The sequence below is a fragment of the Nipponia nippon genome, unplaced genomic scaffold (assembly GCF_047370975.1).
Source record: "Nipponia nippon isolate SJK-2023a ecotype South Korea unplaced genomic scaffold, ASM4737097v1 scaffold_9, whole genome shotgun sequence".
Lineage (NCBI taxonomy): Eukaryota > Metazoa > Chordata > Aves > Pelecaniformes > Threskiornithidae > Nipponia > Nipponia nippon.
Window position 1 is genome coordinate 9275559 of NW_028262413.1, and position 14420 is coordinate 9289978.

General features: G+C 36.5%; 1 protein-coding gene across 1 annotated transcript in view; it reads right to left on the reverse strand.

The window, feature by feature from the left end:
• SUCLG2 (succinate-CoA ligase GDP-forming subunit beta) overlaps nucleotides 1-14420 on the reverse strand; it is a 132563-nt gene that overhangs the window by 52572 nt on the left and 65571 nt on the right. The window contains exons 6-9 of the mRNA XM_087744172.1: nucleotides 13496-13585; nucleotides 11014-11110; nucleotides 5063-5224; nucleotides 3714-3856 (exon numbers count right to left, since the gene is read on the reverse strand). Of these exons, the coding sequence (XP_087600298.1) occupies nucleotides 3714-3856; nucleotides 5063-5224; nucleotides 11014-11110; nucleotides 13496-13585 (492 nt within the window). The remainder of the gene's footprint in view (nucleotides 1-3713; nucleotides 3857-5062; nucleotides 5225-11013; nucleotides 11111-13495; nucleotides 13586-14420) is intronic.

The following is a 14420-nucleotide window of genomic DNA, read 5'->3' on the forward strand; positions in this document are numbered from 1 at the left end:
TAGATAGTGAGAAGAATGGAATTCAGAACCATTGCAATGACCTGTCTGACCTAGGAAGTATTGCATATGGCAGACAGCAAACAAGACCAGCAGCGTATAAAAGGGTCACTGACTCCAGAGACAGCATTTCCATCCAAAAGCCAGTGGGTAACCTTTTGCAACAAAAAGCTTTTTTTTTTTTTTTTTAAAAAAGAATTATAGACACTGACAACAGCCAGATTAAACCAGCCACAAACCAGCCAAGATCTTCATTTTTCTCAAAAACAATATCCCCAGCTTCACTAAATCAAATCATGTCATACCTGTATTTTTTTGCTTTAATACAAAATAGACATTTTAAAGACAACTAAAGAGAGAGAAAGAGATCTATTTCAAAGTGCAGTTGAACATTTCCTTCTGGAAGATTTCTTCTCTTGCAATGTCCTTAACACTGCCAGTGCCATACTCCAGCACAACTAAAAGACAGTGCTTCTCCACATTACAGCCCTGCAGACTTTTTGTTTGGTTGTTTGTTTAGTCATTCCTCAGTGCCTTAATGTTGTTTGGAGATATTTACAATAATTAATTGCCCCTCAAGTTCCCAAGAGCAAATTTTTGTCTTCTCAAACAAGGTGGGAATCAGGTTAAAGGTTGTAGGGAAATGACTGACCAGATACAAACTGTGAATGCTGCATTACCCACAATGACTCTTGGGACTGAAAGCCTAGTTAAGAAAGTTAGAAAGTTTAGTTAAGAAAAGAGAGGATTCATTCAATTATCTTACTGTATATTAGTAAGCTAATGGACATGGTGTATGAGGAGAGGGAATAACAGTCATTTACTGTCTTTTCTGAACATAATCAAATAAAACATGAAATGTTTATTTTTTTCAATAGCTAGTAAACTTATAGTAATATTCAACAGCAGAGCAGTAAGAAAAGCAAGGGCTTTGATGTTAGGCTGGTATAACTGCCAGGGCTGCGACAGTCTCCTATTACATACCAGGATATCGGGTATCTTCACTAATCCTAATTTAGTCTCATACATATTCTTCATCAGTTACCATTAAGAGACGTTTTTCACCTGATGTCATGTGGAACTGAAACAGTATTGCTGATGGTCACAGTGACATAAAATAAAGGCAAAATCAGTCAAATGGAAAGGGCTGACAAGAAACAGTTCAGAAGTGATTCACTTAAACCTGGCAAGCCTCTCGGGGATGAGAGCTGTGGTATGACTGGTCACATGCAGGGCTAGGCTGAAAAGAACTAATGTTAATAACTGAAAAATGGGTGACAGCATTAAATCTCAATAAAACCCACAATATTTGTGGCCAACAATGCTGCCACTTACGTACGTGCATCCAAATCTGCTATGGACTACATTCCCTGGAGCAGACAGCTTTCAGAAGCACCCTCTTTCCCCTGCTCCATACCAAATAACAGAATCTAGTGGGACTGTAAGCAGTCATCCTCCCTCTTTTTCCTGGAGTGCAATAAAGAGAACAAAAGGGAAATGCAATGGAGCTGTTCTGTGATTCTTCCTGTGAATGAAGAAAAGATCAGAAAAGGCATTCAAAAGGAAGAGAGGAGGCAACACATTAATGAGGAATGAGGTGCGTTGCATTTAGGCTAAAGCATTCTGCATCTTTGGCCAGTTAAAGCCAGGAATGGCACAGCTACAGCTGTGCATAGACACAAGCATAAACGACTGTTTCAGGTTCTTTCCATGCCACCTTTTACTTTCCTTCGGTGTCTCAATTAGTATAGCTTCACTAGCCCTGGTGTAAGCAGCTAGTGTTGAGCAGTAATATATGAGCAGAATATACAATAGAAGAAGGATCCATTCACAAGTCAAATGTTGGGCATGTAGATGTTATATAGCTGAGAGCTACTGAAATGCCTTTTTGTTTTAAAATTGTTTAAACTTCATCACCAAAATTAATACCTGCTGTTTGTGCTGTAGCAGACAGAAGAATGTATTTAGCACAGCGATAATCATCAGCTAAGCTGTGTATCTAAGACTTTACTGCACCTGCTTCTCCAGCACTAATACAAGTTTCAGAACTAAATTACATCTCAGCCAAACCTTGATCGTCATACGAAGCACGCACTGCAGAACAACACAAACACGCACAAACAAATCTTCATGTAATGTCCTGAGAATAGCTAAACCTCACACAAATGAAGGCAACCATAACAGTGTCTACTAGCATCAGACAATGAAGTAAACTATCAGGTTTTCTAGCATGAATCTCAAGTCCCATCCTGCCTCCCTTTTGCCCCAGGCAAGATATCTTGCTTCTCTACTTCTCCAGGTCTGTATTCTTTTAGGCATGTTAATGAATTGAAGCTTACAAGATCACTAAGTAGAAGGAGACAACCAGTTCTCTTCCTGTGGGTCTTGGGAAGAACATAAACCTAGACCTCTACAAACAAAAGGTCAGCAGGACCCAGGTCTATGGGAGTGCAAAAAGATCCAGGTAGAATGTTTTAAATATTGCAGATGATGCTCTCCAGTACAGTTGAGCCATCAAGGTACTATGTGCCTTAAAAACATGCACGGAGAATTAAAGCTGCAAAGAGCTTACAATATGAAGTTGCCCTGTGCTTATTTTGTACCATAAATTTTCTTCCTGATTTTGCCTTGAAATTTTGCTGCAAACAATATCCTTCTCTATTTGAAAAGTCACAACATTTTGTCACTTACTGCTGCACAGGGTATACAACTACAGCAATACAATTTTCACAGGAAGAAGGTATTTAGAGGAGCTAATATCACGGACACAATGAACATGAGGAAAACGGATGGAAGCACAGAAAAAAGAGACAAAGAAGATAAAGCCAGATGCACAAAAAGAAGCAAAATGTTGAAATAGGGACTTAAGCAGAGATGCTTAGGTGCAGGTGATGGAAACGATGATCAAAGTCCTTCAACAGATTTTCATCTACAGCAACTCGCGTTCTGGCTACACACAAAAGCATAACTCCGTGTTGGCAGGAATGGTCAGCTGGCATTGCTCCAATGCCTACACCTGATCAACATTCTCTCAGTAGATATTCTACTTCTGTCTGCAAAAGGGACCAATGGCCTCAGCATGCTAACATGCACCTCTAGAAATAACTTCTACTCAATATACACAGACTAACGTCTTCTCCTGTTGTTCAAAAAGAAAAAGCGACTGCACCTCCATCTGCAAAAGGAAGTGTTAGAACATACCAGGCTATGATTCCAGCCTGTGAATGGCAATTAAACAGACTACCATCCTGCAGTGCAGATCAGATATTTTAGAAAATCTGAGTTTAAAAGAGTACAAATCAGCCTTCAGTATTAGCTGTTTGCTTAATTTACATTTTCCTTCTCACTCTTCTGTGGCAGTATATTGCTAGGAATAATATTTTAAGTATCTAAAGCTCCCCACAAATTCCACTTTAGGAGTCGGATGTTCAAAGCTCAGCACTGCAATGCCCAGCGTTACCACATCTGCATTTCTGTGCTGAACTGCCTGGAGAAAGCACCCACTCAAGATCAATCAAACCTGAGTGTGGATCAGGAACTGAAAAGTCAGTCCAGTGGTTCAGAGTGAAATCATTTTCCTCTTGCATTGCCCCTTTAGTAACTCATCCTTGATGTTCACACCATTATCTGTGTTTTTCAGCATACTATTCATAGTCCTGTAACACAGCTGTATTACTGTATGGGGAAGCTTCTGGTCCCAAACCCAACTTTTTTACCTTTGGATCAGCAGTCAGCAGCTTGAATGCTTGATATACTTGTGCTTCTTTCACACCTCCACCAAGATCCAAGAAGTTAGCTGGCTTTCCACCGTTCAAGGATATTATATCACATGTTGCCATTGCAAGTCCAGCTCCATTGACTGTAATTGTAAACATCAGGTGCTTATGTTTCACATAAAAGTATGTAAGATTTGTGAAAAGGCTTAAAACTTATCAGCACAATGACGTAACATGGCTCAAAATGTTACATAAATATTTATTTCTAAATAGGTCAGTACCTATTCAAGGATACTCAATGCAACAAATAATTCAAAACCTGGTGCATACACACCAACGTTTAGATTTCTTTATGACAGTATCAATTTTAGGACTTAGATGTGAACCTTCCCTTAAGCATGTATGAGCACTGGAATGGCAATTGTGGAAATGCAAAAACTTCTGATTTAAAAAAAAAAAAAAAAGGACACAAAAACATCTGGGAATGGTGATCGCATCATAAGACATGAAGGACAAATTGACTCCTTAAGCTCCCCTCGCATCATTCTGATAGTGGTAGATGATGCTTTGTATTACTGTAAAACAGATGACTACATTCTGGGGACAGATATTAGATACTCCTGAAACTGCCTTTTATTTTGCGTTTGCGCCAGCCTAGGAGCATTCCCATGGGCATGAACATCCTCTAAGTTAGGAAAAGTAGATGTGAATTATTTGTCCCAAGTAAATTGCTCTTGCTGGACAAAGTAAGGCTTCTGCATCACCTGTAATTCAACAGCAATATCTAATACTAAAAAAATTCTATTTCTATTCTAATTTCTATTCTACAGAAACTTCAGGAAAATAAGAAAATGGTACTTTCCTTTTAACAACCAAGCACCTTCTTCAGCAGCTTTCCTTAAAGGGAAGTGGAGTTAAATATTCATTTGTAAATGGGACTATCAAGTTTTTACACACACGCTTTTGCAGTGCCTTCTCAGTAACACAGTCTCCTTTTTGAAAATGAGTGATCAGATTTGGATGACTTTTCTTGTTTTGTTTTAATTACTGGAAAGACCAATTGCATCAGCTTAAAAATTCAGAACGTAGAAACCCCACGGGCTTCTCCATTAGCCTGTCTTCTCTCTGACATCACACATGCCCTGCCTGTCTGCTGCTGTGGCCTTCATCACAGTTTCAACACAATTTTAGTTTCATTCCTGCAAGAACTCGTGGAAGGACAGACAACCTTAGCAAAACAGACTGAAATACTGTCAAGGGTGGATTGAATGTCAGAATGTAAACAAAGTCTATACACTGAACAAGTATGAATTTGTCTTCAAATGTCTTTTGGATTTATTTGTTCTTACCAAAGCAAGCAATATTTCCATCCAGTCCTATATATTTTAAGTCATATTTGGCAGCTTCATTCTCTATAGGCTCATTTTCAGACTTGTCATCCATGGCAAATATTTCTTTTTGCCTAAATTCTGCATTGTCATCAAAGTTTATCTTGGCATCAAAACAAACAACTAAAGAAAAAAATATAAAACAACATATAGGCATTTAGAGATTACAGTTAGAGCTTCTGAAATATTACACCAACTACTACAGCAGGGAGGGAGAGAGGGCTGCTTAAGGACTGACGTGGCTTCCAACATATGATCAGCTGAAGTTCTAGCATTGAGTCCAGGAGATAAGGGTAAGTTTTCCTCAAATCCTATATTGACAAAAGGTACAGCAAGCATCTCCACACTACACAGTCATGTGCCTTTGTCAAGGGATGATCTTCTATGTTTGCTTTAAACAAATTTCCCGTAAGTTATGAAGGCAGTTTTTATGATGTGGACGGGTGGTCTGCAGTAATTTCATATGAGAGCCTACTTTCAGTATTTTGAAAGTATGACAGATACAACAGATAATAGGTTAGCAATCCAAAGCAATGTTTGGTAACATGCACTCATTTATAGTCAAGCAATACAAAACACTTTCCTTAGCCAATTTTTTTAATTTATAATGTTATTAGCTATACACACATTATTTCCCTAAAGATCTAAATTAAAACAAATTTAAGCCAATGTATGTTAAAAATGATCACAAGATTACTTTTAAATAAGGAAAATTTTAAAAGTAAATACAAAACTTCTGAATGTCAATATCTGCTATGGTTGTAAAAACAAATTAAGAAGTAGCTAAACCTGACTATATTAAATTATAGATACCAAAGACCAGCTAGTAGACATAATATTCACATAAAAACAAATAGTAAAAGAAACGTATGTAGAGTGAACTGGTTATTTGCCTATTTACTGAGGTATTATTTCTATGGGCTTGCATAGGCAAACACCTTATTAGATTAAAATGTTCTAAGTAAATGTAAGACTATATACTTATTTTACTATTTAAGTGATTTGTTTTGTACTATAACCAGATTAAAATTACTGATGGAATTATAATTGATTTCTCAATGCAAACCAGTCAGATTAAGTGCCTTTAAATGCTGCACCCAGAAAAATCGAATAGTTTTTCTTTCTGCTGTGTCTGGATTCGTATTGCCATTGAAACACATATGTAGTACGTATGCACCTGCTCACGAGCACTGTACATGTCTCTGCAACTAGAAGCCAATTACAACTAAAAAGACAATTCTTAGTCTTTGATATAGATACCCATCAATTAAAATACTAGTCACACAAAGTTTTTTGGTGGGCAAATACCTCTCTCTTTTTTTTTTTTTTTTTAATATACAATTGCTTAACTTAGGAGAAAACATCAAAGCAAACAGCAAACAAAACATTTACACAAATAGCAGAGTCTCAATTGTATGTCTTGATTTGCATTGGGTTTTCTTGGTTTCGATTTCTGGTGTTGCTGGGTTTTTTGCGGTTTTTCTAAATACATTTGATTTGTAACCAATACTAGATGAAATTAAAACAGGATTAAATTTAGTTTCAGTGACTGCAGTTTCAGAAAAGTATTAATGAATGTTTGCGTATAATAAATCTCTCTTGGAAGAGTCTAGATCTTACCCGGTCAACCATCATGTGGGAATCTGCCAAAAGGAGAAATGTCTGAAGTTCATGATATGCTTCTACAGTACTAGAGCTGCTTTAATTTTTTTAAACAATGAACTAAGACCTGTACCATTTTTCTTCTTCAAGCTTTCAGTTCCTTAAATTGCTGAAACAACTCAAAGCTAGAGTAAAACTGCAGTTTCAGAGCTCTGTTTACCTTAGACATGAACATCCTCAATGTCACATTAATAGAATCTCATTTCTACAGAACATTCATCTTTAACAAAGGCCATGCTGTACAGAGTAGCAGGAAAAACACCTATTAATATTTATCAAACCATTTTTACCATCAAAAGCACATTGTTACATGCATGATAGATTATACAAATGAAATTTTCTTCTAAACAAATATCAAAGAAAGCTCCAACGCTTATATTCATGGAGTATTTCTGTTGTTTTTGCTAGCAATGTAGGATTTCTGTCATCTGCCAATTCAACCGCTTACAGTGAGAGCAAACAAACCAAAAAAACCCCAAAGAAATTGGCAGCTACGGGCTTCTGACCCAATAGTGTTAACAAAGAATTTGCTACAAAATTAAACAAAAGGAAATACATACGACAATGTATTTTATTATGGAAATTCACACAAGTGAAAAACACAAAACAGCAAGAAATAAATCCATCTTAACTGTTACTTTGACAGGAATAATCGTCTTCATACAGAGACTTATATTTTATCATTAGAAATAACTGCATTAAGCTACTCGGATGTTCTTCCATTTGTTTATCTTTATTCTTTAAGACATTTCAGACAGAAAAGCTGCTAGCAAAAAAGAAATAAGCACAGGAAGACTTCTGTGTATGTCTGCTAGTAAGATGGCTTTCACAGCTTGAAACCCTCGCTGTTTCTGCTCCTCAGCTTCCTGGATGTGAAACACATGGGGAAAAAACTTGGAGAAAACAGCATAAAACTCCTACTATCCATCAAATTAAGCCCCGATCACTAAATATGCACAGCCATTACAGAAAAGCTAAGTTGGCAACTTACCCAAATCAGTTCATTTTTTCCACAATGCCACCTCATAGTACTCCAGCAAGGATGTAAAGTTAGAGCCACCGTGGTTCTTTAGGACCTTTTAGGACCACCAGTTTTGTTTCCTCTCATTCCCAACTGTCCTCTTCTTCACTTGCCCCTACTTATCTACCAATTTCCCCTCTGGGTTGGTACCCAGACAAATACATCCTCAGCACCTCAATGATGCCCCTATTCTGCTATCTGACAGCACTGTCTCTGCCCTTCTCAATTCCTTCTTAGTGTCTATACACGTATCTACAGTGTCCCCTCACTAATACCCACAGCGTACTTAAAGGTCTTCCTTGCAGGATTACATGGCTGAGATGATGTAGGTACTAAACTGGAGATTTTGTCCTTTGCTCTGCCAAAATAACAGAATAGTAAAGTGCTTCTATACTAGGCATCTGAGCTAGTTTTGAATCAGCAAGTGTGAATACCAGAACAGCCTAGTCCTGGCACAAAGGGCTCACCTCAACTCGTTTCTCTGCCTCAGAGAAGGCAATTGCCATAGATGTCCCAATTTCTGACATCTGACTGAGTATAAGGACTACTGAGTACCTGCCATACTGCCCTGTAGTGTTAAGGTATCTTGGCTAATTATTCTACTAAAAAATTTTTTTCAACAAGTTTTGAGGAAGGAAATTTTGTTTTTGTAGTATCAGTGGTCTTGAACCCACAAAATAAACCTGCTAAGTATATCAGTCATAGGAGACAAACATACCAATGAATTTGTTTTGAAGCGAACATCATAATCCGCAGTAAAGTTCCAGCAGTTTTTGTTGCACCTATTTTAAAGGTCTCATTCATCCTCAAAAGGTCAAAAGTGTCATGTGTTGCACACTGCTAGTACTTGAAAAATCCCGACCATTCATTTTATAAGGCCCTGTTTCATTGTTCTGCTCTAACCTCACTGTGCAACACAAAATGAAAACGTCCTTCTCACCTCATTCCCAACTGGTTTTAATGAAGCTTACGGATCTATTTAAATGGCAGGGAAAAACAACAGTCTATTGGGTTCTGAAGGCAAATCATCCATTTCCATTTAAAATAAAGCCTACAGTAAAACTACACTGGTCAACAGCAGGGCTTTTTGTCTCTGGCCCCCAGTACACATTTCACAAATTGCATAAGAACCAATGGAGCCAGAGTTTGTTGCTAAGATTTTGACTTACATTTATTAAGCTGAGTGAGGTTTACAATACAGAAACTATTGATTGAATGTGCACGTTATTATGGTACTTCAAATGAGCTGGAAATCTGAGCGCACAATGCTGCAAAAGATTCTCAAATAAAAAGAGTTACAGCATTTGGTAGAAATTATTCTCATGAGAGAAACTTTATCGAGACAGCTAAAGGATTCTGGCGGCAAGAACACCAAAAAAACCCAACCAAGAAGGAATTTGAAAAAGGTCAGGTAAAAAAAAGATTCAAAAAGCAGAATGCATACAGTTAGGTCATAAATATGTTCTTCTAACTTAGTTTAATCTAAAATCAGCTCATTATATAAAAAAAAAATTGACCACACATTTTATCATTATTGTCATTGTCTCTGAATTAGCCTCATATACTTAGAGCATACGAGTATACTCATCTACTTATACTCATATACATAGACAAGACATTCCTTTTTGTATTTGTTTTTAAAACGTCACCTTACAATAAGGCATTTTAGTTTCCTAGAGCCCATTTTATAACAAAGAGCAGCACTTTATAAGATGCGTTAATAAAACGGAGCGGGGCAGGATTTGTTTTACATCTTTCAGAGCTTTTTCAGAGTACATTACCAGCAGAATTTTCCTTTTAAGCTGTGCACAAGTCTCTGCCAATTCTCTTGCATTTGGTTTGTTAATAAAAAGGGAAAAAACAAGGTTGGACAATTGGAAAAAGAGTACGTAGTTTCTAGCCACAATTCAGCTTTTGAATTCCTGACCAACTGAGCCAAAAATATGGATTTTTAGTGAAAAGCTGTTTACTTTACAAACTAGCTGTGGGCACATAAAAAGTATTTTTAAAATGCTAATTCTTTCAATTGGTACTGACTCCTAAGAGGAGCTCATGGTCTTAACTGACATAGCAACGATCTTTTTCCAAAAGTTTCCAGAACTGCAATTAAGCAGCCACAATCCTAATGTCTGTTAAAATGGGTAAAAGCTTTCTCCTTCCATTTTCCCATTTCCATTTTAATCTGTAGGTATATCTCAAAGTAGGCTAAAAACTGGAATTGTCTTTCTTGAGTATTCTTTATCAATGTTTGTCAAGAAACACCCACCAGCACTTCCCAATGTCAAAGACTTCTCTCAAGTCACAAAATGATACTGTAGGTAGGGGTTCTACAGGAAAGTCACTACTGCTTGTGAACCGCAGCCTTTGACACTGAAGTCTCAGCTAGCTCCCCCTGAGCTCCCCAACTTCTCACCTTTATCTATTTAAATTACAGAGAAGAAATAAAAAGGGGAGGGGGCATGAATACTGTAAAATATTAGCATTAGGAATGAACACAAGGGTAAAAATGGTTTGCCATCAAACGAAAGAGCAAGGTGGTATCTATGATCCACTTGGATCAGCCCTACTCTATTTCAATATACCACAGGCATCTTTAGTCCCTCTTCTCTTTTGTCCAAGTTAATTGGACAAAAATGACAAATGAAAGGAAGGCTTCAGCTGGAAAACCAACTACTAGAATGATATGAAAGCTAACCCAGCTCCTTTTATTTACCCTATACCTTCTTAGTCCTGTATTCATGGTGGAAGCAGATCCCTTTTTTTCTAAAGGATGTAGCTAAGTGTCTGTTCCAGCTGGAATTTCTCCTGTGCTGTAGTAGATTGCAGAGTCACACACTTATGATTTTAACTTACCTATATGTTTACAAATGTAAAATAACAAATTTCTTTCTGCACTATCACAGGAATTCTAGCAACATTAACAAAAAAAATCCAAGACAAAACAAAATCAAGAAAACACCAACTTTGTACAAAGAGCAGAAGAGCAGAAAATGTTGCTGTTTCTCACCAAGCATAACATGTAGAAGCCGATACTTCCAGTATTTGGATGAAATAACAAAAGGTATTGAAATGTAAAATCTGCCATGGGAATATTTATGAATGTTGCTTAAATTACATTACAAAATGAAATTAATACAAAGCTGCTGCTACAGCCTTCTATGCAATTTAATTTATAGTTTGCATAAATAAAGAATTATAATGCATTCATTTGTTTCCTTCAATTTCTTACCTTGCCCTTCTGGAGTTTCACCAAAGGGATTCACTTCAACCTGAGTGGCATCAATTTTCAAGAAAAGATTATACAGCTTCTTAATTTGATCTGCTGCCTAAATTTGATCAAGCGATTTACAATTACCACATAGAAAAATAAAAGTTAATGTTTTCAAGGCAAAGGTAAACCATTATTGACTATTTTTAATGTATTAAATTGCACACTAGCTCCAGATAATTACTGCTTTTATTTCCGTTTTCTTAATCACATTTATATAGTATCTAAAATAGCTATAATGTAGCATTATGATACCGCATAACATTTAGTAAATGTGCATTTAAATACTACATGAACTGGAGATTTTCTACAAAATAAACAGCACGATTACTATGACAAGTTTAATTTGGCAAGTGCTTAACAGTTCATAATGACATATTTGCCAGTATGCTGAGATCTAAGTTGCATTCACGTTAATCAGTCTAAAGTCAGAAACCATAAAACTGTACGTGCGCATTAGTAACTTTAGAAAAAAATATACGTTTCTCCTTCCTACATCAGTCTGAAATGTTTTCTTGAAGAAATTATGTCAGAAGCATGCTTGTTTACTCTTTACAAGATACTCTTGCTTGTTCTTTATTGTTCCTCACCGTCTCTGTGACTGGTTCTGTAGCCGAAAGTATTGTGACTGACTACTAACTTCCAAGTCTTCTGTTTTTGTAACATTCTTCCATTAATAGAACAACTTAAACAACAGCAACATGAACGTGCATAAAAAAAAATCCCTTTGGTTCATTACATACTGACAACCTATTAGCTGAAACAAGTTTGCAAATGAAGTGCACTAATAAAGAACCATTCAAATTTGTTCTTCATTACTGATCAGTTAACTGAAGTACACAAACCAAAAACATTTGGGACCTCTCCTAATAAGCAAAGTGAATGAGAATAAAAAAGCAGACGTCAGCTTTCTCCCATAATGTCATTCATAAGAAAGAAAACATTACGACTGGAAAGACTCAACCCCAATACTGTACTACATCAGGAAGAAGATGGTGAGGGATGTTCCTGTCTCCCTCTGTTCTGTGCTGACAAGGCTGCACTTGGAGTGCTGTGTCCAGTTTTGGAACCAACACGCCTAAGACTCTTGAAAGAAAGAGTTACAGTTTGGAAGCAGCATACAAATTGCTTATAAAGTCTTCCCTGGTCAAAAGTCATCAGCTGAAGCATTCTCAGTGCGTTTGACTTTAAAAAAAGTTATCAGTTATAAATCTGCACCCACCAAGGCAGTAGTTTCCTTGGCGTTGACACTCTTGTTGACAAACTATCCTAACACCACATGGGTAAGGCTATCAACAGTGACACTAGGGGGGAAGTCCCACCGTGCAACCCCACAGTGATTCTGGGCAACTTGAAAAGCTGTTGCTGCCCTAGTACACTGCTGTGATTTTAACAGATGACCAGAATCGCTTAACTTTTAATAAGGGCTGCTCCATCTTTCAGCACCTCTCTGAATCAGGCAGCTTAACATCAACATTTCTCTTTCTCAAGATCTACAAGTACTGAGCCTCTTCGAGGCAAAACATAAAATCCCAACCTAGAAATAGCAAATGTACAAGTAAATACTAGGATTTGTCTGAATAAAAACTATGCCCCTATGCTTCAGTAAATTCCTTTGAACTGATAGCACAAGGAAAGAAATGCATTCACTGCAGTATTATTTAAATGTATTGTTGAAAAGTCCATATATTGCTGTTAATTATTAAGTACGAGAACTCTTCAAGAGTTGAAAGGTTCTACATAATCATTTCTCCTCATTAGGTATACAGCTAAATCTTCAAATGTGTGTTAATCAACTTAATGATTCTGCATTTGTTAATTGCATGGTTGGGATAGAAAATAATTAAAACTGCTGAATTAAAAATAAAGGAGTTCTACAAAAATTACAGTTTGATACTATGGAAAAAAAGAACAGGCAAAAGTAGCTTAAACAAGCTTTTTCTGCTTCGCAAAATGATTCACAAAGGCAAAATATCTTGCATATTTGTGTACAATATGGAATTCAATATATATAAAAAAAAGATACTGAAAAGACAACAAGCTGGTAGACTTCTGGTTTTGTGTTGAAGTTTGGAAAAAAAAGGCTTCAATTACACACTTTTACTTCTCTCCGTATTAAGGGCCAAAATTAAAAAAAAAAATGCTCTACCCATTTAATTCACTGAGCTCCAATGGAATTCCAATAAAATCAAAAGAATCACACGTGGTGTAACAGCATGTTGGCATCAATTGTTTCAAAGACCAGGGACTTTGACTCTGGAACAATAAGGACCTTATTCAAATTGCTAAAGCCTGATAACAATTATATAGGTGCAATTTAATATTTAAAATGTCAAAATGGTCCTGATCTAATGGACACTTAGCCTTCCACGTCTATTTGGAAAGCATTTATTGTATAGCTGTGCTAAAATGTCTTCAGTAAAAACTGAGAGAGTCAAGTTACCTGCTGTTGCAAAGGTCCTTTGAATCCCAAATTTTTTGCCATCTGCAATGCCTGATGATCCTTTATACCTTCAAAAATATCTATTTCCTCCTGTAACAATAATGTGCATAAATATAACTAAATATTCCATCTGAATGGAGATTTATAACTTCAAAAGGAAAACACTTAGTATACATCTGCAAATTAGTAATTAAAGCATGGCTGTTTGCCAAAGTTCTCTCAGACTGAGGCTATAGCAGCTGCCTATAGGGTATGTTATAATTACCACACCAACTATGAAACAGTCCTTCCAAAAAAGTATATAATTCTTCAGGGTGGCATGCTGACAAGACAATGTGACACAAGTTTTCACTTTTAATTACTGTACAGATGGCGTTGACGAATATTTAGCCTGTTAATTTTTATGACATCTTCTGGAATATTTTCAAGGCAATGGTGCCACTGCCCAGTAACACTGTGAAGTTTATATAATTGTAAAATGAACATTAAATATTTTTACAATTTTTTGAATAATTATACTTGATTGTATCAATTATTTTCCCAGATGAATAGCTTGTCTACTCATTATCATGCCACAGTAATATAAAAAAATACTTAAATGTAGTCATCGTTAAGAAAGCAATTACAACAGTTGTATTTCAGATGCAAGAGTCATCCAGGTACAAAGAAATAATTAACAACTCCGTCAATTAGAAAAAAAAAACCAACCACAGAAACCATAACCATATTGGCACTGACCCACTCGTGAAAAAAATGTGTACGTTCCTGAAAATGAAACTCACTCATTAAACATTTCAGATATTAAGTTTAACGTATCGTGTAACAGACAGATTTAAGCTCTTTTTCTCAACTGAGCTGGAGACACAAATGCTAACAAAATCCAATGTTAAACATGCTTCATTCATCTACTAGATGACAGGTCTGA